General features: G+C 37.0%; 1 protein-coding gene across 19 annotated transcripts in view; it reads right to left on the reverse strand.

Annotated features, from left to right (window-relative positions):
* The window catches only part of EIF4G3 (eukaryotic translation initiation factor 4 gamma 3), a 355,154-nt gene that overhangs the window by 250,461 nt on the left and 80,108 nt on the right, over positions 1-24,585 (reverse strand). For all 19 annotated transcript variants that reach the window (XM_059376541.1, XM_059376540.1, XM_059376533.1 and 16 more), the window contains one exon: positions 9,923-9,998. Coding sequence is in view for 17 of the 19 variants with exons in the window: in XM_059376533.1 (XP_059232516.1) it covers positions 9,923-9,998 (76 nt within the window). In the remaining 2 variants the exon portion in view is untranslated. The remainder of the gene's footprint in view (positions 1-9,922; positions 9,999-24,585) is intronic.

A 24,585-nucleotide genomic window follows, 5' to 3' on the forward strand; every position in this document is an offset into this window, starting at 1 on the left:
AAGGACGCCAGGACCATTTAATGGGAAAAAGAGTCTTGTGAATGAAGGATGCTGGGAAAATGGAAAACCACAGTACTCAAAAAGGAAGGACATTCTGACACCTGCCACAATATGGATAAACATTGAGACATTATGCTAAGTGAAATAAACTAGTCACAAAAAGATAAATATAATTTATCTGTATATGTATAATTTGACTTACACAAAGTACTTATAGTAATCAAAATCACAGACATAGAAAGTAGAATGGTGGTTTCCAGAAACTAAGGGGAAGAGAAATGAGGAACTGATATATAGCAGTTGTAGTTGTTTTATAGGCAGAGTTTCAGTTTTTAAAATGAAGACTTTTAGGGATGGATGGTGATGGGGCTGCACAAAAATTTGACTGTATTAGTATAACTTTAAATTGATTAAGACAGGGGCACCTGGGTGGCTCAGTAGGTTAAAGCTTCTGCCTTTGGCTCAAGTCATGATCCCAGGATCCTGGGATCGAGCACCAAATAGGGCTCTCTGCTCAACAGAGAGCCTTCTTCCCCTTCTCTTTCTGCCTGCCTCTCTGCCTACTTGTGGTATCTGTCAAATAAACTAAAAAAAAAAAAAAAGAAAGAAAGAAAGAAAGAAAGAAAAAAGAAAAGAAAATTAAGACAGGGGATGTCTAGGCAGTTCAGTCAAAAGAGCACATGGCTCTTGATCTTGGGCTTTTGAGTTTGAGCCCCACATTGGGTGTACAGATTAAACAAATAAATAAAGGTTTTTTTTTTTTTTAAGATTTTATTTATTTATTTGACACAGAGAGAGATCACAAGTAGGCAGAGAGTAAGGCAGGCAGAGAGAGAGAGAGAAGCAGGCTCCCCACTGAGCAAAGAGCCTGATGCAGGGCTCGATCCCAGGACACAGAGATCATGACCCGAGCCAAAGGCAGCAGCTTAATCCACTGAGCCACCCAGGTGCCCCAAATAAATAAAGTTTTTAAAAAACAATTTTAAAAAATAAAATGATTAAGATGGTAAATTTTATGATAAGCCATTTTACCACAATTTTTTTTTTAAAAGAGGAAGTATCGGGACGCCTGGGTGGCTCAGTTGGTTGGGCAGCTGCCTTGGGCTCAGGTCATGATCCCAGTGTCCTGGGATCGAGTCCCGCATCGGGCTCCATGCTCGGCAGGGAGCCTGCTTCTCCCTCTGCCTCTGCCTGCCATTCTGTCTGCCTGCGCTTGCTCTCTCCCCCTCTCTCTCTCTCATAAATAAATAAAATCTTTAAAAAAAAAAAAAAAAAGAGGAAGTATTTTAGGAGTGCCTGGTGGCTCAATGGGTTAGGCCTCTGCCTTCGGCTCAGGTCATGATCTCAGGATCCTAGGATCGAGCACCGCATCGGGCTCTTTGCACAGTGGGGAGCCTGCTTTCCCATCTCTTGCTCCCTCTGCCTACTTGTGATCCCTCTCTGTCAAATAAACAAATAAAATCTTTAAAGAAAAAAATCACATAGCTTTTATTTAAAATAAATAAATAAATAAAAATTTAAAAAGAAATATCTAAATGTGATTTTCATCTTTTATTTTAATTTCAAACAAAAAACCTAGATTTCTAAATATGTTCACAGATCAGCAATGCTACTGGAGAAAAGTGACAACAATAATAATTGTAAAACTACAATCTTCTTACAACAAAATCCTTTTTGTCACAACAGACAGGAAAATTTCATTTCTTTTGTATACTCCATAATGTAAAAATACTGAATGGGAAAAAGCATTAAAAGGCTTTTAGAAAGTCCCAAACATTCCTAATTACATTTCTATAACTGAGAAATGGATAATAATTAAACCTTTGCTAATTTTAGACAAAATATGGTATCATTTTACCAATGTTAAACATTCTTCCACAGCCACTTAAAACCTGCTAATTTTCTCCTTCATGAACTGTGAAATAGCACTTTTAACGGATCAAGTTAGCAAACACAGCTGAAATGGGAACACCTGGGGGTGTCTGGGTAGTTCAGTAGTTTAGGTGACAGACTTGATTTCAGCTCAGGTCATGACCTCATGATCGTGAGATCGAGGCCCACAATGGGTCCGTGCTCAATGCAGAATCTGCTTGAGATTCTTTCTCCTTCTCCCCCGCCCCTCCCCCTACTCATGCTCTAAATAAATAAAATACATGTATTTTTTTAAATGAATGTGAACCCCTGAAAGTCCAGATACAATGAAATGGATACACTCCTATACTGTGTGGCAACATAACCTACCATAACTGTATAATATCAAAAATATTAAGCATCTTTAAAGATACACATAAGTATCTATTATATGTGTTACTTTAACATACTAAGGTTACTTTTGAGAATCTTAGCCTAAGGTAAAACTCCTATTTAAACAAATGAAAATATGCACACGTATGTGTATGTATCTTATTTATGCATATGTACATATCATAAAATTATTTGAAACAGAAAATAAAGGGAATCTTCAAGACAAACACTAGTTCTTAAATTTACTCATTATGGAACTTATGGTTCACCTCATTGACATGATACTTAAACTTATGTTTGTGCTTACAATGTTTGTAAGTGTCATGTAATAACATAGGAAATTATTTATAATACAATGTTGTATTAAAAAAGAAAGCAGGGGTGCCTGGGTGGCTCAGTGGGTTAAGCCTCTGCCTTCAGCTCAGGTCATGATCTCAGGGTCCTGGGATCGAGCCCCACATCCGGCTCTCTGCTCCCTGTCTCTCTCTCTCTGCCTGTCTCTCTGCCTACTTGTGATCTCTGTCAAATAAATAAATAAAACCTTTTAGAAATAAATAAATAAATAAAAATTAAAAAGAAAGCAACCAAATTGTATATCACATGATTTTCATTATGTTTAATGAAAACCAAACTCTATCCTTAGAGGGAAAAAGAATATATAGAACATGTAATTGTGTCAGCCCTATATTTTGAACCTAAAGTTTATCTTTTCTAAAGATATTATAATAATAGTAACAATAATAATAATAAAGTTTACTTTTTCTCCCAGGAAGAAGCTACTGATAAACACAATATGGAAATATCTCAAAATAATTAACCTGAGTGACTAAAGTCAAAAAACAACCAGCACCTACTGCATGATTCTTTTTCCTATTATAGCTTTTAATAAATATCTAGAAAATGAATCCATAATAACAAAAAGCAGACCAATGGTGGGGTAAGGTGGAAAGAAAAGATTAGAAAGGCAAATGAAGAACTTAAGAATGATGCACGTTAATTTTGATTGTGGCAAAGATTTTCATGGGGGTGTGTGTGTGTGTGTGTATATATATATATATGTTAAAACTTCCCAAATTATATACTTTATTTTTTTTAAAGATTTTATTTATTAATTTGACAGAGAGAAATCACAAGTAGACGGAGAGGCAGCCAGAGAGAGAGAGAGAGGGAAGCAGGCTCCCTGCCGAGCAGAGAGCCCAATGCGGTACTCGATCCCAGGACCCTGAGATCATGACCTGAGCCGAAGGCAGCGGCTTAACCCACTGAGCCACCCAGGTGCCCCACCAAATTATATACTTTAAATAGTACACTTTAGATATATTTAAATCACTGGCACTATATATACTGTCTGTCAAATATACCCCAATAAAGCTGTTTTTAAAAATAAAGTCTACAGAAACAAATCATCAGTTCAACTGGCATATTTACCACTGGGGGGAAAATGGACTGTCATTCTGGGCTGCATTATAGGGCAATTAAGTGGATTTACATCTTGCTAGATACAGCTGTCTAAGGAGTACTGATCCACCCAGGCTAAATTTTGTCCCTGTGCAGATATTTACACTGATATGTTGGCCTACTCAGTATTTATCAGTGACTAGAAAAAAAAACATAAAAGCATTCTTTTCTTTTCTTTTTTTTTTTAAAGATTTTATTTATTTATTTGACAGAGAGAAATCACAAGTAGATGGAGAGGCAGGCAGAGAGAGAGAGAGAGAGAAGCAGGCTCCCTGCTGAGCAGAGAGCCCAATGTGGGACTCGATCCCAGGACCCTGAGACCATGACCTGAGCAGAAGGCAGCGGCTTAACCCAGTGAGCCACCCAGGTGCCCAAAAGCATTATTTTCTAATTAGATTCACAGAACTACAGTATGACAGAATCAAGACTTTAAAAGTATAACCTGGCTAAAAAGGATAAATGTTACAGCATTAAGGAGTAATTTACTCAGATTAACTTATTTACAGGAATTTTGCAGAAACTGTTAATAACACAACTCTTCCAATCCACCAGAATGTGTGATTGCTGCTTCTTGTAGTAAAGTCATTATTCCAGAAAATTTTGTATTAAGTTTATTTCTGCAATTTTATTAAAAATACTAGCTTAGGGACACCTAGAGATGGCTCAGTAAGTTAAGCAACCAACTGTTGATCTCAGCTCAGGTCTTGACCTGGGGTGGTGAGTTCAAGCCCCATGCTGGAATCTACGCTGGCTCGAAGCCCACTTATAAAAATAAATACTGGCTTAACAGTAATAAAATCCAACTTCTCTAAATAAAATATTAAGCCAAAAATATACAACATGGTGGGCGCCTGGGTGGCTCAGTGGGTTAAGCCACTGCCTTCGGCTCAGGTCATGATCTCAGGGTCCTGGGATCGAGTCCCGCATTGGGCTCTCTGCTCGGCGGGGAGCCTGCTTCCCTCTCTCTCTCTCTCTGCCTGCCTCTCCATCTACTTGTGATTTCTCTCTTTCAAATAAATAAATAAATATATATATATATATACAACATGGTAAAATTTCATATTTTGTTCTTAAGAAGTATGCCAATTAGGAGAGTTATTAATAAATATACTCCAAATCAGCTCATTCCTCTTCAGCTTTGCCATTTCCTCTCTACCATATAATATATATTTCTCTTCCTAGAATTTAAAAACTACTGGCTTCATTCATTTTTTGTTCATATAATCAATCACTCTCATGTAATTATGGATAATAAAGAATAATGACAAAAGTATCTCTCCCATCCCTGAATAAGAAATATGACAAAAGTATCTCTCTCATTCCTGATAAACGTTCTAAAGAGAAACTTCTAGAAATCAGGCCAAAATAAAAAAATAAATGACAATCAGCCTAAAACATTAACTTGACAGCATTATAAAAACTGAGTCTTGGGTCACCTGGATGATGTAGCTGATTAAGCATCCAACTCCTGGTTTGGGCTCAGTTCATTACTGACTGGGATGGAGCCCCACGTCAGGCTCCACACTCAGCACGGATTCTCTCTCCCTCTCCCCTCTCCCACCCGCCCTCACCCACCTCTCTCTCTAAAATAAATAAATCTTTTTTTAAAAAAAAAAGTCTTCTTTTTGCTGCTTCTTTGATTATCAGCAGAAAACCTATTTAAAATGCTGACATGAGGGCATAAAGCCTATAAAACAGACAAAAGAAATCAAACATTTGATTGTATAATGTTTTAAGACTGGCCAGGATTCATTTTTGCCTTTCAAGGAATTCAACCAGCTCAATTAAAGGAACATATGGGCACCATATGGTGAGACAGGAGGAGGTGAACTGAGGGTTAGCCTGTATTTTATGACAGAAATCATGCTAATGGACCTAGACACTAGAGAAATAGTAACAAGTAACATATCTTGGGGCTGAGAAGAAGGGGAATTAAAAATGTCAAAGCACCTGGTCACAAACTCTCTTACTCATTCAGTTAAAGTGCACAAGACTGTAAAAGTGAGGCAGAGACTTAAATTGCTAAGAATGGAAACATGTGATCAAGAAAGTAAAGACTGCCATATTTTAAGGTAAGTTTTTATTGCCTAAAATAAAATCTCTTATCCTTCCAGAATAGGCATCACATATACTTGGCGCACCCACTTTGTTCATTGACTAAAGGACTATTAGTATGGCAGCGGCTTAAAATAGTAAATGTCAAATTTGATCTAACTCAAAAATAAATTCAAAACCTTTGTTTCAAAACATGACATGTAAACTCTGTAGCAGGCATTGTGCTATCATTCACATGATCTGGATAACCTCCTCTCCAAATCACTAACTTTACAAAGTCACATGTCTTCATTTATGAGGAATTTCAAAAACATGTCTACATTTTTAACTCAGTAGTTTCACTTTTTAGGAAGTTATTCCATAAAAATAATCTACAATTCAGAAAAGGCTTTAAATTCAAGTAAGTTATTTCTAATAGGTAATATTAGAAACAACCTAATGTTTGACTTCTCCCCTAAATAATGTTTACATCTACTATTTTTCTCAACAAAAATCTTGCTCCTCACCCAGTGTTCATCTGCACGAAAAGTACCATGTTCATTCAGTTACTCAAGCTAAATCCCTAGCAACACCATTTACTCTTCATTCTTATCTCACATCCAAGTTACCGTGATATCCTTTTCCATCTACTTTCAAAATACATACCAAATTCCACTACTCATCTTTTTCTGTACTGCCTTAGAGGAAGTACATCATCATCTTCTGCCTATTTTACTACAATCACCTTTATTTTTAGATTTTCTTTAAGATTTTATTTATTTATTTATTTGAGAGAGAGAGAGAGAGAGAACAAGTAGGCAGAGAGGGAGAAGCAGGCTCCTGGCAGAGCAGAGCGCGTGATGCGGGGCTCAATTCCAGGACCCTGAGATCATGACCTGAGCCAAAGGCAGAGGCCACCCAGGTGCCCCTAGATTTTAATTAACATATAATCTTAATATTATTTGTTTCAGGGGTACTGGTATGTGATTCAGCAGTCCCACACAATTCACAGCACTGACCATAGCACATACTCTCCCCAATGTCCATCACCCAGCATCCCCATCCCTCCCACCTGCCACCACTCCAGCAACCCTCAGTTTGTTTCCTGAGATTAAGAGTCTCTTATGTTTTGTCTCCCTCTCTGGTTTTGTCTTGTTTCATTTTTCCCTCCATTTCCTTATGAACCTTGGTCTTATTTCTCGAATTCCTCGTATCAGTGAGATCATATGATAAATGTCTTTCTCTGATTGACTTATTTCACTTAGCATAATACCCCCTAGTTTCATCCAAGTCGTTGCAAATGGCAACATTTCAGGGTTTTTTCTGATGGCTGCATAATAGACCATTGTATATACATACCACATTTTCTTCAACCATTCATCTGTTGATGGACATCTAGGCTCTTTCCACAGTTTGGCTATTGTGGACATTGTTGCTATAAACATTGGGTACAGGTGAACCTTCGGATCACTACATTTGTATCTTTGGGGTTAAATACCCAGTAGTGCAATTGCTAGGTTGTAGGGTAGTTCTATTTTCAACTTTTTGAGGAACCTCCATGCTGCTTTCCAGAGTGGCTGCACCAGCTTGCATTCTGACTCTAACTAACAACCTCTTAACTCATCTTGCTTCCACTTCACCACACCAGCACCTGCCCTTATCAGTCTACTCTCTGTAGAATAGCTACAGTGTCCTTTAAACAGAAATTCAGAACTACTGCTTTTAAGTTTCTAAAGGATTTCCATCACATTTAAATTAAAATCCAAATTCTTACCATAGTAAATAATGCCCTACATAATCTGATGCTCCAAATACTTCTCTGAATTCTATCCCTACCCTCTCTCCACTCCAACCACACTAGTTTCCTTGCAGTTCTAAGACCACAGTAAGCACACTGCTATCCCTAAGCCTTTGCACTACTATTTCTTTTACCAGAAATACGTTTTTCTTAGAAATCTGCAAGGCCACTCCCTCACTTCTTAGCTTTCTACTTAAATGCCTTTAGACAGAATGTCCAGGATTGTCCAGTCATTCTCCATCCCTTTATACTACTCCATTTTCATCAAGACACTTATTCCTACACACCACTATATTGCACATATATTTGTTTACTTTCCTTCTATCCCACAGAACAGTATAAACTCCATGAGTACAGTAGGTTTGGTTTGCTCACTACTACATTCACAATGCCAAACAGTGCCTGACACACATTGAAAGCTCAAGAAATATCTGTCAAATGTCCAGTGAATATTAAATTCTTATGACAAAATAGATAACCATTATTTACGACATGCTTCAAACAGCATAGGAAAAGCTAACATTATAACATAAACTGACCAAATAGAATATAATATCTTATATAGAGTCTACAACACAGAAAAAAAGACAAAGGAAACTATACCAAAAAATGGTTATAGTAGTTGCTTCTAGAAATCACTCAAGATTACTAGAAATTTTCATTTTCTTCTTTTACTTATCTTAATCTTGGAAACAGAAATTGAATGGCAAAGAGTATACTTCTAATTAGAAAAAAAAAATGTATTTTATGAGTTATGTCAGACTCAGGACACCTGGGTGGCTCAGTGGGTTAAAGCCTCTGCCTTCAGCTCAGGTCATGATCCCAGGGTCCTGGGATCAAGTCCCACATCGGACTCTCTGCTCAGCAGGGAGCCTGCTTCCCTTCCTCTCTCTCTGCCTGCCTCTCTGCCTACCTATGATCTCTGTCAAATAAATAAAATCTTAAAAAAAAAAAAAAAGTTATGCCAGACAAATTTAAGATGCCCTTAAGGTCAGTACTAACAAAACATAACACAACAAAACAAAACCGTTTGCCTACAGAAAGTTTACGCCAGAAAAAAACTAAAAACTGTTTTTCAATGTAAATTGAATGTTCTCAATTACTAGGATGATCAGGCAATTTGTCACCTAACTGGAGTCCATCTGAAGAGTTGGGGGTTCAAATAATTTACAAGTGTTAACTGAACTACAACAGGTGTAAACTGAGACTTGTTTCAGGGAAACCATCCTACCTACTCATTCCTAAACAATAACATTCTAAGTCTTCACAACAATCTTAAAACCTCCAAAACCCATCTACTATCTCATCTCTACTTCTGCAACAGAACACTGCCACACAAAGCTGACTACTGACCACTCCTTTAAGCATGTGTCTGAATTTTAACTTCCTAGAAGGCCTTGTGTTCCCTACTATGCCTAGAGAAGTTCTATGCCTTCCAGTTTAGTGCCACTTCCTCAATGAGTGACCTCTTCCTTTCCCATCTCTAACTAAAGGTTCTTAACTCCTTTGCAACTCTAACTAAAGGTTCTTAACCTTGAGCTGATGAATGGTCTAACGAACATTTGCAAAATTCTGAAATTATATGTAAACACTTTTGAGAATAAAGCACTGTGGCTACATTCAAATTCTAAAGGTAATTCATAACCCAAAAGGATAAGAATCATTGCTTTATCATACCACGTTAGATTACAATGACTTATTTACTCATCTTTCTCACCATTCTGAGTTTCTTTGAAGCACCCTATTTGGAAGATGAGAAATTATTGGTATGATAAACTGAAACAATAAAAAGATGTCTGACTCTTCCATTCTACTTAAATTCCCTTAGGCTCACTGTGAGACACCTGAAATCTGCTTTTAATTTTATGACCTTCATCCTCTACCTTTTAAATTTCCCTTCATTTATGAATTTGAATTAATCATTTAACATAAAAAATTAAATTTCCCAGATTAAAACCAATGTTCTCATTTCTAAACCTCTTTTGCATTTTTTTGTAATCAGAGAAGGGTAAAAAATGAAAAACCTTTAAATATTAAAAAAAAATTTTTTTTAATTTTAGTATCAAAAAAGAAAATTAAAACTCAGTGTCTTCAAGAGTCACAAGATAAGGCCAGAAGTTGATTTACAGAAAGATGAAAAAGGAAGAAAAAGACAACGGTATACTAGCCAATGTATTTTAAGACAATGTTTGTTTCACTATTAAATTATGATGAAGGGGAGAAGAGCCTATTCACCCTTCTTATATTAAATATACCTAATTCAATTTCTGATTTTAATGAACCTTTGTCAAAAAAACATTTCACATGACAATCAAACAAACATTGCTGTGATATCAAAGGCTCACGTGCCAGAAGTTAGGCGCCGCAACAGAGACCTCAGGTACTCACCGTGCTGTACACCGCCGAGACAGCAGGAGTGAAGATTCGGTCCTCGAGGGGCTGTTGTACAGGTCCTCTAGGGATTCTAGAAGAGCGAGTTAAGGATAAGAGAACTCAAAAATGCCTTGCTTTAGCATTAACAGAAAATTACCGTCACAAGGTTCTGTCAATGACCCAACTTTCGTCACTCAATTAGTAAGGTTACTCATTTACTTCGCTACAAAGCTGGAAAACAAATATTTCAAATTTCTTAATGTAATCAGGTCAATCTCTGCAAAAGTGATTCCCATGATAAACATTCCATGGCAACTCAAAACAAATAAAATTGCACAAGCCTCCACACTTTAGGTCCAGGATGAGACTGTACCACCTTTACTTTCTAGAGAAAAAGACTTAAAGTATAAGCAGGATATTCAGGAAGATACGTGGAAATTACTGACAAAGACACAGTCTGTTCTGCTAACTACAGAGAAATAGCAAATATAATTGTCTCCTTGTTTTTCTACTTAGCTGCTACTTTCCCCATATCCCCATTAAAAAGAAAAAAAAAAAGGCTCCCCAGCATAATATTTAAAATATTTCAGCATGTTGCCAAGATATTCTGTTAAAAGACAAAAGACTATCATTTTATTAAGCTTCAAAACCAAATGAGCTCCATCTACCTGGTAAAGTGATATTTTACCTCTTTAAGAATGACAACCAGAAAACACACACACACACACACAACCAAAAGATTAAAAGCAATTCTCTCCAGACAGTAGGATTACATAACTGTATTGTATGTTTCTATAATAATTCAAGTGTATTTTTTAAAATGACTATGAATATAATAAACCCCAAATGAAATAGAATGCTTCCTTAAACCTAACAAATACTTCATATTTGTTGTATCATAATTCTTTCTAATGCAATGAAACACTGAGGAAGACAAAATGACAGCTGCAAATAATAACTCTACATGAATCACCACAAATTGATGAAATCTGAATCCTTAGAAGATAAATCCTTTATATGTAAGTAGCAACAGTTTACTGAGGTGGGAGAGGGAAAATAAAGCAAAAACCCTCAAAGCTGGGGCACCTGGGTGGCTCAGTGGGTTAAAGCCTCTGCCTTTGTCTCAGGTCATGATCCCAGGGTCCTGGGATGGAGCCCCTCTCTGCTCAGCAGAGAGCCTGCCTCCTCCTTTCTCTCTCTCTGCCTGCCTCTCTGCCTACTTGTGATCTGTCAAATAAATAAATAAAATCTTTAATAAAAAAAATTAGTAACACTCTAAGAGTCTCTAGACAATTCTTAAAAACTAGCAACCTGAGACCACAGTTCAAGTTGTCATAAATGCCTAGACACAAAGAACTGATTTAAAATGCTGTAAAATTTCAGTAAACAGTTTTTTTCCAAATAATTTTTTTCTTTTCTTTTTTTTTTTTAGAAAGATCACAAGCAGGCAGAGAGAAGGGGAAGCAGGCTCCCTGCTGAGTAGAGAGCCCGATGCGGGGCTCGATCCCTGAGATCATGACCTGAGCCGAAGGCAGAGGCCTAACCCACTGAGCCACCCAGGCGCCCCAGTTTATTTGGAAAATTTTAAAAAATAATAAAATGCTTCAAAAAATAACAAAGCTAAAGCATTTCATAAAGGAACTACTTCATTCAAACTATATATAAGTTTGCAATGTAGAAAATATAAGGCTAACAAGTTCCAGGACAAAAGCTCTTCATAATGAGTTTGTCAATTCTCTCAAAATGAAGATAACCCTTAGCTAAAATAAAACTTTCTTTGAATTACAGCTGCATTGTGGTTACATGAATGGTGGAAAATATAAGACTATTTTTTCTTCTGCAAAGCCAACAGCTATTGCTTTTTCTAGCTAAGGCTAATTCTCACACATTAAGAATAAGTTCTCAAATGAGAGTTCTCGGTACTATGTCCCAAACGTTGAGGCACACCATTTAAGATTACAAAGGAAGGCTAAGGTTCCTGATTTCTATTAGTTATTTTATTGGCTAAAATATAATTACAAGATTTGTAAAGAGGCGATCATTTTTATGGTCAATAGTCCCAGTAACAAACATTCTCCTGGGCCACAAATACAGAATGATGATTTTGTTTTTATTTTATTATCTGTAAACCACAAACAGAACACTGTGGATTGATAAAACTGTTTCTTAAAAAGAAGTTCTGAGTAAAAATCACTTATTTTAAAACAAAAACACAGTTCTGTAAAAAAGAAAATAGAGGTCAAGAGATCTGAATCTAAAGTAGCCTGCAAGCCTAACCAACTATGTTGTCTTCACTGAACCATTTTATAGTATCTCCTGTAAACTGAGGTTCAGCAAGAAGTAACTTGCCCAAGTTAACAAGGCTAAATGGTCAGGCCAGGTCTCCCTGAATTGTAAAGATCACACTCTTGTTTAATTTAATTCATTAATTAATAAAATAGAGATCACTCTCTTCCTATTATATCAGTGTGTCCACAGACAGAACACTTCATTGCATAGTAAAAAACAGTATCACAACCTGGTCAAAATATGGTTGCCCTATCCACATGACAGAACTAAATGAGCAGTTCATCTCATAGAAGCATCAATGAAGTTTCACCCCCAAAATTCCAGAAACTTCCAAATTCTTGGTTCAAACTGAATCATCTGCCCACAAAAAACAAATACCTAGTACTACAGACTGGGCAAGTAATGCATCAGACCAAGTGAACTTATTTTACAAAGCAATTTTCTCCTTCTTTAATTCTTAGTGGTCATGATTGCCTACCTTCATAAATCCTATCTTCATAAATATGCTAAACTCACTGAGCTATACACTTCAAAAGTATGAATGTTATTATATGTGAATAATATCTCAATAAAAAATCAACTTTAATAATTTACAAATAAGTTGTTTAATCCCATTTCCACTAAAAACAGCCTCTACAAATTAGTATGAAATAGGCACTTCTAGGCATTTTCTCCATAAATAAGTTAATTCAAAGAAATGACGGGCTTATAAAGCTCTTTCACTACAACATTTATCAGACGAGATCGGGCGCGTTCAGGGTGGTAACAGTACAACATATATCAACCTAATTCTGCCTGCATTTTTTTTTAAAGATTTATTTGAGAGAGAGAGAGAGTGCATGAGCAGGGAGACAGGCAGAAGGAGCTGCTGAGCAGGGAGCCGGAAGTGGGACTCGATCCTGGGACTCCAGGATCATGACCTAAGCTGAAGGCAGTTGCTCAACCAACTGAGCCACCCAGGTGCTCCTAATTCTGCCTGCATTAAGCTTATTACCAGCTTTCACCAACCTCTGTATCCTCAGCATAAATCACTGGATGTTCACCTTTTTACGTTTGGGCTGAAGGTAGCAATCAAATGGCTTCTCATAGTACCACTTAAAATTCTAATTCAATCAATGAGCTGTGTAATATTCATGTGCAATGCTCTCGAGCATGTTGTTTTTATTTTTTAAATCTTATAACTGAAATGGGCGCCTGGGTGGCTCAGTGGGTTAAGCCGCTGCCTTCGGCTCAGGTCATGATCTCAGAGTCCTGGGATCGAGTCCCACATCGGGCTCTCTGCTCAGCAGGGAGCCTGCTTCCTTCTCTCTCTCTCTGCCTGCCTCTCAGTGTACTTGTAATTTCTCTCTGTCAAATAAATAAATAAAATCTTAAAAAAAAAAAAAAAAAAAAATCTTATAACTGAAATACAGGATGCATACGCTCTTGACACCTCTGTGGTTCAAATTGCTATATATTATATCATTAGGAAATATAGGCAAAATCATTTTAAAAACTAGCCAGATAGTATGTAATAAGTGAATTTAAAACTCCTAAGTAGAAATACAAATGCAGGGTGCCTGGGTGGCTCAGTGGGTTAAACCTCTGCCTTGGGCTCGGGTCATGATCTCAGGGTCCTGGAATTGAGCCCCGAATCAGGCTCTCTGCCAGCAGGGAGCCTGCTTCCCCTCTCCCTCCCTCTCTCTCTCTCTGTCAAATAAATAAATAAAATCTTTAAAAAAAAAAAAAAAAAAGAAATACAAATGCAAAATATTTTTAATTCCTCACTTTAATTTTCTATAAAAAATTAACAGATTTCAGAAATAAATAAAATTAGAAGATTAGAGAGTATTAAATATTAAAGCACAACAGACTCTAAATTGATTATTAAAGTACTTACTACATACTCTCCACATTAAATGTCAATTAGGCAGATAAAAAATTTTCAAGACCAAATTTCATCAAAGAAGTTCGAAGACCTATGAGATTACATAATGACCTGAATGTTTCCTACTGATGTCAGGAAAAAAAGAAGGGACCTATAACTTTTTAAGCACACATGTGTACTGAAATTTCATGAATGATGACCTCTCATTAGGATGAAGCTTCTTGATCAATGACAATCATATCTGACCCTGAGTTTGACCTATAATCAGTATTTCCTCAAAAGGCAGACTTTGAGAAATTAGAAAACAAGTAATCAAAGTCAACAGAAATCTTCCACCAGTACGCTGAAACACTAATGTTCCATTTACAGCTCCCTGCTGAATGTTCCTAAACTTTGCCTGGTCCACTGTAAGAAAAGCTACTATCCTGGATCAATGTTCAGCATAAGTAGTATTCTTAAAGTGACAGCCTCAATTTATTATTGCCTCATTGAAAAGGAAAGCAACAGTACAAATCCATTGCACAAATTAATATAGAGAAGACACAGGCCACTGATTTCAGGAGATGAAAACATGTGATAAAGATCTTTTTCTGCATCATTTCTTATTTAAGCCTTATGGCAATATGGTAATGAGTCAATTTACACCTTCTCTTTTTTTGGATTTTACTTTTTAAAATAATCTCTACACCCAACATGGGCTCGAACCTACAACCCCAAAATCAAGAATAACATGTTCTGCCAACTGAGCCAGCCAGGAGCTCCTCTCTTCTTTTCATATACGAAATCGAAAAAGGCATGATAATGAGAAAGGAAGAGAACTTGGGATAAGGGCAGAATTTTTATACTATGCACTGCTTCACAAAGATATCATGCATGGGGGTGCCTGGGTGGCTCAGTCATTAAGTGTCTACCTGTCTTTGGCTCCGGTCATGATCCCAGGGACCTGGGATCAAGTCCCACACATCAGGGTCCTTGCTCAGCAGGAAGCCTGCTTCCCCCTTTGCCTGCTGCTGCCCCTACTTATGCGCGCGCACATGCTCGCTCGCTCGCTCTCTCTCTCTCTGACAAATAAATAAAATCTTTTTTAAAAAATAAAAATTTAAAAATAAGAATGAAAAGATTAATGCATGTCATTATGAAGGATGAAATAGACAGGACTGAATTAATTTGAGGTTGTCAAGTATGGATCAAGTATGTAAAATGTCCCACAAAGTACAACATCCTGAATGATCCTATCCAGCAACTATAGAAATCTCATGGGTCAAAACGTTAGTAACTGAGTGGACAAAAGTGAAACAGAAACTGCATTCCCAAACCTAAACACTATGACATAACTATTCCTGCTTTAACTCTGGAGTCTATAAGAAAATATATTTTTTAAAAAAGATATCATTGTTCTAAGAAAACCAAAACTTTCTTCATTGTTCTGTATCTTTTCCCCCTAAAAATGCAAGGGAAATAAAACTAGCCAATTTTATTCCTTATTTCAATTCGATTTAATGTTGGACTGTTAATTTAGGTCCAAAATCCTTTACTGAAATTCAGATTTTTTCCACTGGTAGAAGACTAACACAGTTGTTGTATCATGTAACACCTCCAGCAGGGTCTTCGGCAGCATCCCTTAATTAAACACATTAATATCTCTTCTGCAAAATATGTAAGTATTCAGACTTGGAGCTTTCTGTCCAGAGTTTTTGCTAATTTACAAAAAAAAAAAAAAGTTTTCTGAACCCTTTTATTGGAAACTACAAAAGTACAAAAAGCCTATACCTTCCTTCCCATCCTTGCTCTAAAAGTCTCTAGAAATCAACACATAAATGTTAACTAGGAACCATTATACTGCATTTTTTTTATAAATCTGGAAACACTGGTTTCAAAGTGCGCAGCCAGAAAAGCCCCTTTTCTGGCTCTGGTTTTCTACCAACTCAGAACTCTGGATTTCTACTAACTCAGAAATTGATTTCCTGACAGTAACATTTAAGTATACCCAGAAACATATGCTGCTTAGATGGGTTAAAAAAAGACAAAAACAAAAACAACATTACCGAGAAAATGGCTGCTTACCACGGTGTTAATACTTCTACTCAAGACAAAAATATAAAACTTTCTATGAGATACAGTGATAAAGACACATAAAAAAAAAGAAAAAGAAACTCAAATTCCAAACCTAGCTTTTAGTTCTCAAGTTTTTAATTCTAAGACAAACACTTAAGTGTTACACTAACACCCACTTCAGATTAAAACATGGTCAATCCATGTGGCAAAGCAAAAGCAGAAGGCAACAAAGTACCCCTCTTCCATTAAAAATGCCCATCTCGAAGAAACATTAAAAAGGATAAAGTGCAATTAGCAATTCCATTTGCTTCCTACATCTCAAAAAGCCTTAGATAATAACCAAATAAAATATGCTGGTATACTAGATTTCTCTTGATATGGATCCAGATAATAACAAGTATGGAACACACATTTGACAGATTTTAAAAGCTATCCTCCAAAAAAAGAACTGAATGAGCTAGCCATTCACATATGACAAAAGTCAACCTTCACTGGACATTCTATTACTGGCTTCAAGTTTTTAATAAAACTCTAAACTTTGGAAAATTTTCAAGGACTTGACATTTACCTGAACTGGTAGACCATTTTTAAAATGTAATATGAAGATGAGATCATAATTACAATGTTCTGAAATTCTAGTAGTAGAACTTGGGCTTAAAAAGAACCATGACAAGTTAGGAAAGATTGAAAAAGACCTGGAGATGGACGGTGGTTATGGGTGCAGAGCAACATGAATGTACTTAAGGTCACACTACTCTACATTTTAAAAAGATTAAAATAGGGCCAGGGAGGTGCCTGGTCGTCGGTAGAACATATGATTCTTAGTCTTGAGGTCGAGAGCTTGAGCCCCACGTTGGGTGTCCAGAATACTAAAAAAAAACTTTAAAAATTTTAAGAAGGTTAAAATGGTAAATGTTAGGTTATATATGTTAACATAATTTTTAAAATAAATTTTAAAAATAAGAAATTAAAAAACCACAGACTATCGAAGAGCTAAAGGAGATTTTCTTGATTCTTTAAGATCTGGCATTACCATTCTGTATAAAATGTATGGGGATTCTATCAGTGACTCTACCTCTTTCTGATTTTCTACCTTTTTTCTGGGGTCAAAGAAATAAGAATCTTTCTTTTCATAGACATGGTGCAATACACCAGGATGATGCAGACAATGGTGATCGTGTACACCTGTACACAATGCAATCATTTTCAGTCTGTATTCCTAGGAAAGAATGTACACAATCTCCCACATTCTCCCCACATGATAAATCTTCTATCTCTGTGGGTCAAACTGTGGCTCACAAATCCAGATAGAAAGGAAGAAATGACTCGTGAATTTGGGATATTGCTATATATTGTTCCTACATAAAAGAATATTATAGATTTGTTTTTAATGATAGGGAAAACGATGGTCCTGACTTTGAATAAACAAAAGGAAGGGAACATAGAAAACACATCCAAACCTTAAAATACATGACCCTCAAGTCACTGAGACATCAACAAAAGGACTGACAGACTCATCAATGAAACAGACTAGAAAATTCAGAAACAGAGCCATAAAAACCTAGTGAGTTTACTTTTCACAAAGATGTAAAGGCAATTAAATGAATAAACAATATACTTTTCAACAAATGGTGTTGAAATAATTTAAAAAACATATGCAAAACAATGAATCTTTGTCATATAACTTACCCCTTAAACAAAAATTCAAATCATACCATAGACATACTGTAAAATGTTAAATGCTAAAACTTTCTGAAAAACCTATAGAAAGAAATAGATGTGACTGTGGACTAAGCCAAGAGTTCTTAGATGTGATATTAAAAGCATGCTCTTTAAAAGAAGAAAAATTGTTTAACTGGCTATCTCAAAATTAAAATTTTCTACTCTATGGAAGATACTGTTATGAAAAGATAGAATGGAGAAAATACCTGCAAAATCTTGAATCTGATTAAAGGACTTGTATTTAGATTATATAAAGAACCCTCAAAACTCAAAAGTAAGACTACCTTTTTTCAAAATGGGCAAAAGATTTGAAAAAATGCCACCTCACCAAAACAGATGTGCAGATGACAGACAAAAACATGAAAAGATGCTAAGCATCATTTGTCAATAAGGAGTGTAAACTAGAACAACAGTGAACTATCACTACACCTATTAGGTCTACAAAATGACAATACCAAGTGCCGAGGATGAGGAATAACTGGAAATCTCACACTTCGCTGTTGGCATAGTACAAAATGGTAGAGCCACTTGGGAAAACAGTTTGGCAGTTCTTACACAGTTAAGCATAAATTTGTATGTATGACCCAGCAATCCCACTTATACACACTTCCCAAGAGAAATGAAAATTTATCCTCACCCAAATGCTTAAGCACAAAGGTTTATAGCATCTTTATCCATAATGGCCAAAAAAGGCAAAGAGCGCAATTATCTTCAACTGGTAAACAGATAAAATATGGTACACCCATATAATGGAATACCCCAAACCACTGAAATGGAATGAATTACTGATAGAACAATGTGAATGATTACCAAATGCTAATTAAGTGAAAGAAACTAGACAAAAAAGGCTTTGGGTCCGTTTATACAACATTCTGAGAAAGGCAAAACTACAAGAATGGAATAAAGCTCACTGACTGCCAAAAGCCAGGGCGTGGGGAAAGGTTATCTGCAATGCCAGCGAACTGAAAGACTAGAATTGGGTGATGAAACTTTTCTGTATCTTCAGTGAGGCAGGGTTACAAAACTCCACATTTGTCAGAATTCACTGAACTATATACCTACAATAAATGAAAACTGAGTTTCCCCAAAGGTTAAGCAATAGAGTCACCACGTGACTCAGCAATTTCACCCCTAGCTATATATCCCAAAGAAATAAAAACACATATCCACACAAAACTTGTTATGAATGTTCATATTAGCATTATTCACAACAGCCAAAAGGTGGAATCAACCTAAATGTCCATCAACTAAAGAACATATAAACCAAATGTGGTATACCCATATAACGGAATTTTATCTACCAAAAAAAAGGAAATGGAAAACCTGACACCTGCTACAACATGGATGAACCTTGAAAACAAAATGTTAAGCGAAAAAAGCCAGTCACAAGGGACTACATATTTGTACAAGTCCTCTTAAATGAACTACCCAAATTAGACAAATCTAGAGACAAAACGTATAAACAATAAATTAGTGGTTGCTTAGGGCTGGGGGGATTGATAAAAACAGGGGAAGGAGAAATGATGGCTATAGGGTATATACTTCTTTCTGAGGTAATCTGAAAGCTCTAAAACTTTGGTGATGGCTACAAAGTCTGTAAATATACTAAAAAAAACACTGAATTGTACACTTCATTGTTTTGGGGGATTTTTTTGTATCTGTATGGTTTTATTAATGTCTTCCCGCTATGTTCATCTTTCATAAAGGTAGAAAGAGCAAATCACTTCACAGCAAAATCCAACCACACAGAATTCAAAAACTCTCAATTAAAGCTGTTACTCAAAAAAATGAGTATTATTACATGTAATTTTAAAATAAAATTTTTAAAATAAAATAACTGAGCCACCTGGGTGGCTCTGTCAGTTGAGCATCTGCCTTCAGCTCAGATCATGATCCTGGGGTACTGAGATCAAGCCCCACATAGGGAGCAGGGAGCCAACTTCTCCCTCTCCCTCTGCCTGCCACTCCCCCTACTTGTATGTACTCTCTCTCTCTGTCAAATAAGATCTATGAAAAAATTAAAATTAAAATTAAATAAAAATAAAATTTTACAATAATATAAGAACTCCCCAGTGGGGCAAGCACTCTTATCTGTTCTGTCTACCACTCTATATCCCCAGAACTTGTTAGAATATCGCAGAAAGGGATCTTATACTCAAAATATTTCATCAGCGTGATCTAGCCCAATGAAGTTAAAAGTCTCATCCTAAGAATCCACAAAGCAAACAAGGAAAAGTGTTATGCAACATAATAGGAAACAGGTATCCAAAAGGAAAATGGGTAGCTCGATTTCTCAGCAAACTGCATTTCTTTCAATGACAGAAAGCAATACAGGATCTTATTAGTCTAAGGATCTCCTGAAACCCTACCTAATGACCTAGCAATATGCAAACTTGTCCAACAAGCTTTTTGACAGGACTCTTAACAAACGTCTCTCTTAGGTAGTAAGTGGAAAAGATCCATTTCTACCCATATGCAGTAAACCCAAGCCAAAGCACATGTATACTAAACCAATAGGTCAACACTGCTTGTCGATGTACCAAAGGGGAGATTTAATTAGAGTACCTAGAAATGAGTCAAAGTATTTATGGACGCTAGAAAAATGGTAACACAGATTAAAGCTGACCACTACAAATAACTTCACAAGATAAAGAATCGTGGTGAATTTATCAACAGTAAAAACCATACCACAACATTTGTATTTTTAGGGTAAATACCCAGTAGTGCAATTGCTGGGTCACAAACGTAGTGATCCAAAGGGGCACGTGCACCCGAATGTTTATAGCAGCAATGTCCACAATAGCCAAACTATGGAAAGAACCTAGATGTCCATCAACAGATGAATGGATCAAGAAGATGTGGTATATATACACAACGGAATACTATGCAGCCATCAAAAGAAATGAAATCTTGCCGTTTGCGACAACATGGATGGACTAGAGCGTATCATGCTTAGCGAAATAAGTCAAGCGGAGAAAGACAACTATCATATGATCCTGATATGAGGAAGTGGTGATGCAACATGGGGGCTTAAGTGGGTAGAAGAATCAATGAAACAAGATGGAATTGGGAGGGAGACAAACCATAAGTGACTCTTAATCTCACAAAACAAACTGAGGGTTGTTGGGGGGAGGGAGGTTGGGAGAAGGGGGTGGGATTATGGACATTGGGGAGGGTATGTGCTTTGGTGAGTGCTGTGAAGTGTGTAAACCTGGTGATTCACAGACCTGTACCCCTGGGGATAAAAATATATGTTTATAAAAAATAAAAAATTTAATAAAAAAAAAAATACCACATTACAGCTGGAAGTGTCTCACTGCTCTATTCAACCTAATATCAAATGCAGGGATTCCACACACCCAGCGTACACTACTCCACAGGAAAACCCTTCAAATATCTGAGAACTTTATTCTTTTCCAAGTAAAATACACTCACATCCTTTGACCACTCATCAAGAGGCAGATGTGCCATAATGCTGTGAGAGTAATGTGGATCGGAGACACTTTCCCATTATCAATGACCCAGAGATTACGTATGCTTTCTTTACTTCATAACTACTTTCTACTTCACATTGTCTATGATAAGCTATTTCCTATACGTTTTTCCTCCCATATAAAGTTGCCACAAAGTCATGTCTGAGGCATTCTGTGCATAATAAGCAATCACTTCAATGCACACAGAACACTTGGCATTTGTACCTGTTTCATTTCATCGAGCAGATTTGGATTTATTTCATTTTGACACCTAACTCTACACTTGATTTTTTCACCTAAGTTACTCAGTAGTGTTAATGTACTATAATAACAGACTAGAAGACAGAGGAGTCCAGTAGCCCAGTCTGTATGGCCACGTGAACTCCTCCAATTCTCACTTCCTGTCCCTTTCCATACTCCAAATACTGCCAACTACTCCATCCCGTACATCTAATGTTCACTATTTAAACAGCAAGGAAGCAACCAAAAAGGAATGTTAATTCCTCTGTGTTCCCTAACTATTGCTCAACTTTTTTTTTTTTTAAGATTTTATTTATTTATTTGTCAGAGACAGAGGGAGAAAGAGCGAGTGAACACAGGCAGACAGAGAGGCAGGCAGAGGCAGAGGGAGAAGCAGGCTCCCTGCCGAGCAAGGAGCCCGATGCGGGACTCGATCCCAGGACCCTGGGATCATGACCTGAGCCGAAGGCAGCTGCTTAACCAACTGAGCCACCCAGGAGCCCCTATTGCTCAACTTTTAAAAATTCTGATTTTAGACTGTGAAAAAGTTGTAAAGAATTCCCAAGAGAATACTGAACACATTCATTTCATCTAAAGAAGGATGAGTGAATGGTGACTACGAATATACACTTAACAGTAATAAAAAAGTGAAAGAGAAGTAGTAAGATCCATTAACTGGAGGAAGACAGCAGAGGAAATAAGACTAGTTAGGAGACTATACCAGTGTCTAGGTAAGAGATGATTATGGCTTGAAAGACTATAGTGGAAATAAAAAGAAAAAGCCAAGTTTAAACAGTAAAATCAACAGGATTTGCTACTGCACTGAGAAGGAAAGGAGGGGCTAAGTTGGTTAAGCATCTGACTTAAGCTCCATTCATAATCTTAGGGTTCTGAGAACCAGCCCAGTGTCAGGCTCTGAGCTCAGCAGTGAATCTGCTTGTCCCTCTGCCACCCGCTCCGACTTGTACTTTTTCTCTCAAATAATAAACATATTTACATTCACTGAATTCTCATATTCAATAGCCATCTTCAAATCATTTAATTCTCTTCAAAGGGCTCTTATTTGAAAATCTAAATGCAATAATTAAGCACGGATTTTAGAATAACTTTCTTTTAAGATTTTATTTACTTGAGAAAGAGAAACAGCCAGCCAGAGAGAGAGCATGAGCAGAGGGGCAGAGGGAGAAGCAGACTCCCCACTGAGCAGGGAGCCCAATGTGGGGCTCAATCCCAGGGCCCTGAGATCATGACCTGCACCGAAGGTGGACCCTTAACCAACTGAGCCAACCAGGCACCCCACAGAATACCTTTTTCCTATTATTCACTACCACATCTAGCATATGTGCTTTGGTTCTTTCTTACTGTCTATAGTCAGTCTGTGCGAAAACACCTGACTTTCTCTTTTTTAACTAGAAAAAGCACAGAATCCAAATACAGGAAGAATAAAACACAAATACAAGTACCTTACCTAAGCCTAGCATTTTGGATCAATCCTACAGAATTATAATATTCAAGGCAAGAGTATTACCTATTACCTATTAAATCAGGTAATAAAGATATGTTTTTTTTAACTTTAAGGGTTTTTTGTTGTTGTTTTTTAAGTAATCTGTATACCCACAGAAGGGCTCAAACTCATGACCTTGAGATCAAGAGCTGCATGTTCTTCAGACTGAGCCGGCCAGGTGCCCCATAAATGAGGTAATGAAAATTTAATGCTACAGGCAATAAACCAAATGGAACCCCAGAAATATTTTAGGGTAAAATTAACAATTTGGATTACTTTTAGACTGTATTGTACATCCCTGGGCACTGACAAACAAGTGACACATTAGGAAGGGCAAGTATTCTGGAAGTGGGAAAGAAAAGAATTTGAGTCCCAGCTTCCTCATTTACTAGCTAGGCTATCTTGGGAGAAATGATCTGATCTCCTCAAACCTGTTTACTCAACTATACTTTGTGGGAATGCTGTAAAGATTTAACAAAGTAAATTTTGTAATTTGAACAGCACATAGAGTAGGTAATGATTAATTATTATAAATAGCTCTTCATAAACATTGTGATGTTCCTTTCTCTGGGCCACTCAAATGGCAAGGTATTGAACTGTTTCCTAGCAACTTGCTAACCACCCGAGAACTCTCCTACTTCATTCTGCAGAGCTTAGAAAAGCTAGGGCGAAAGATGTGGTAAGGAAAAGAAGGTCTTTCGGAGCTTCTGACAGATACCGCGAGATGAAAAGGGAAGCTAGAAAGAATGCAATCTGTTCCACATCTGACAAAATTCTGAAAGATACTGATGGACTTCTGCAACTTGGATAGTGAGCTTTTAAACAGACATTTATTTGCCTCTTCAAAGACTTTTCTCTCTCCTATGAAACTTGTTGATTCTGTTCTTCCCAAGGTGAGCAGCTAATCATACAGATTTTTTTTTTAAAGATTTTATTTATTTATTTGCGTGAGAGAGCGCGAGAGAGAAAGCATGAGAAGAGAGCACAGGCAAGAGGGAAAGGGACAAGCAGGCTTCCCACTCAGCAGGGAGCCTTACACAGGGCTCAGTCCCAGGGCCTGGAGATCATGACCAGAGCTTAAGGCAGACACTTAACCCACTGAGCCACCCAGCCACCCCATGAGTTCTCAGCTCAAAATTTATATGGAAGAGTGTCAGGTAAAGGAAACTGCTTTCCTAATTTATATGTGAACTAGCATCATTAGCCAAATTAATTCACCCAACTATCACGTGAAGTGATATTCAGATTACTGAAAATACTTGATCCCACCAGGCCAGCTATCAAGGAGACTTATACAGAAAATCAATACCTTTTTAGGAACAAAACCTATCTCCAAAGACCCCCACCCACTTAAAATTCACGTCAATCTAATTTTTCTCAAAAAAAAAAAAGATCTGATTAAAAACCAAAGCGGGGGTGACCTGGGTGGCTCAGTCGGTTAGGCATCTGCCTTCAGCTCAGGTCATGATCTCCAGGTCCTGACTGAGCCCCACATCCGGCTCCTGGCTCAACAGGGAGTTTGTTTCTC

The sequence above is a fragment of the Mustela nigripes genome, chromosome 14 (genome assembly GCF_022355385.1).
Source record: "Mustela nigripes isolate SB6536 chromosome 14, MUSNIG.SB6536, whole genome shotgun sequence".
In the NCBI taxonomy this organism is placed as follows: Eukaryota; Metazoa; Chordata; class Mammalia; order Carnivora; family Mustelidae; genus Mustela; species Mustela nigripes.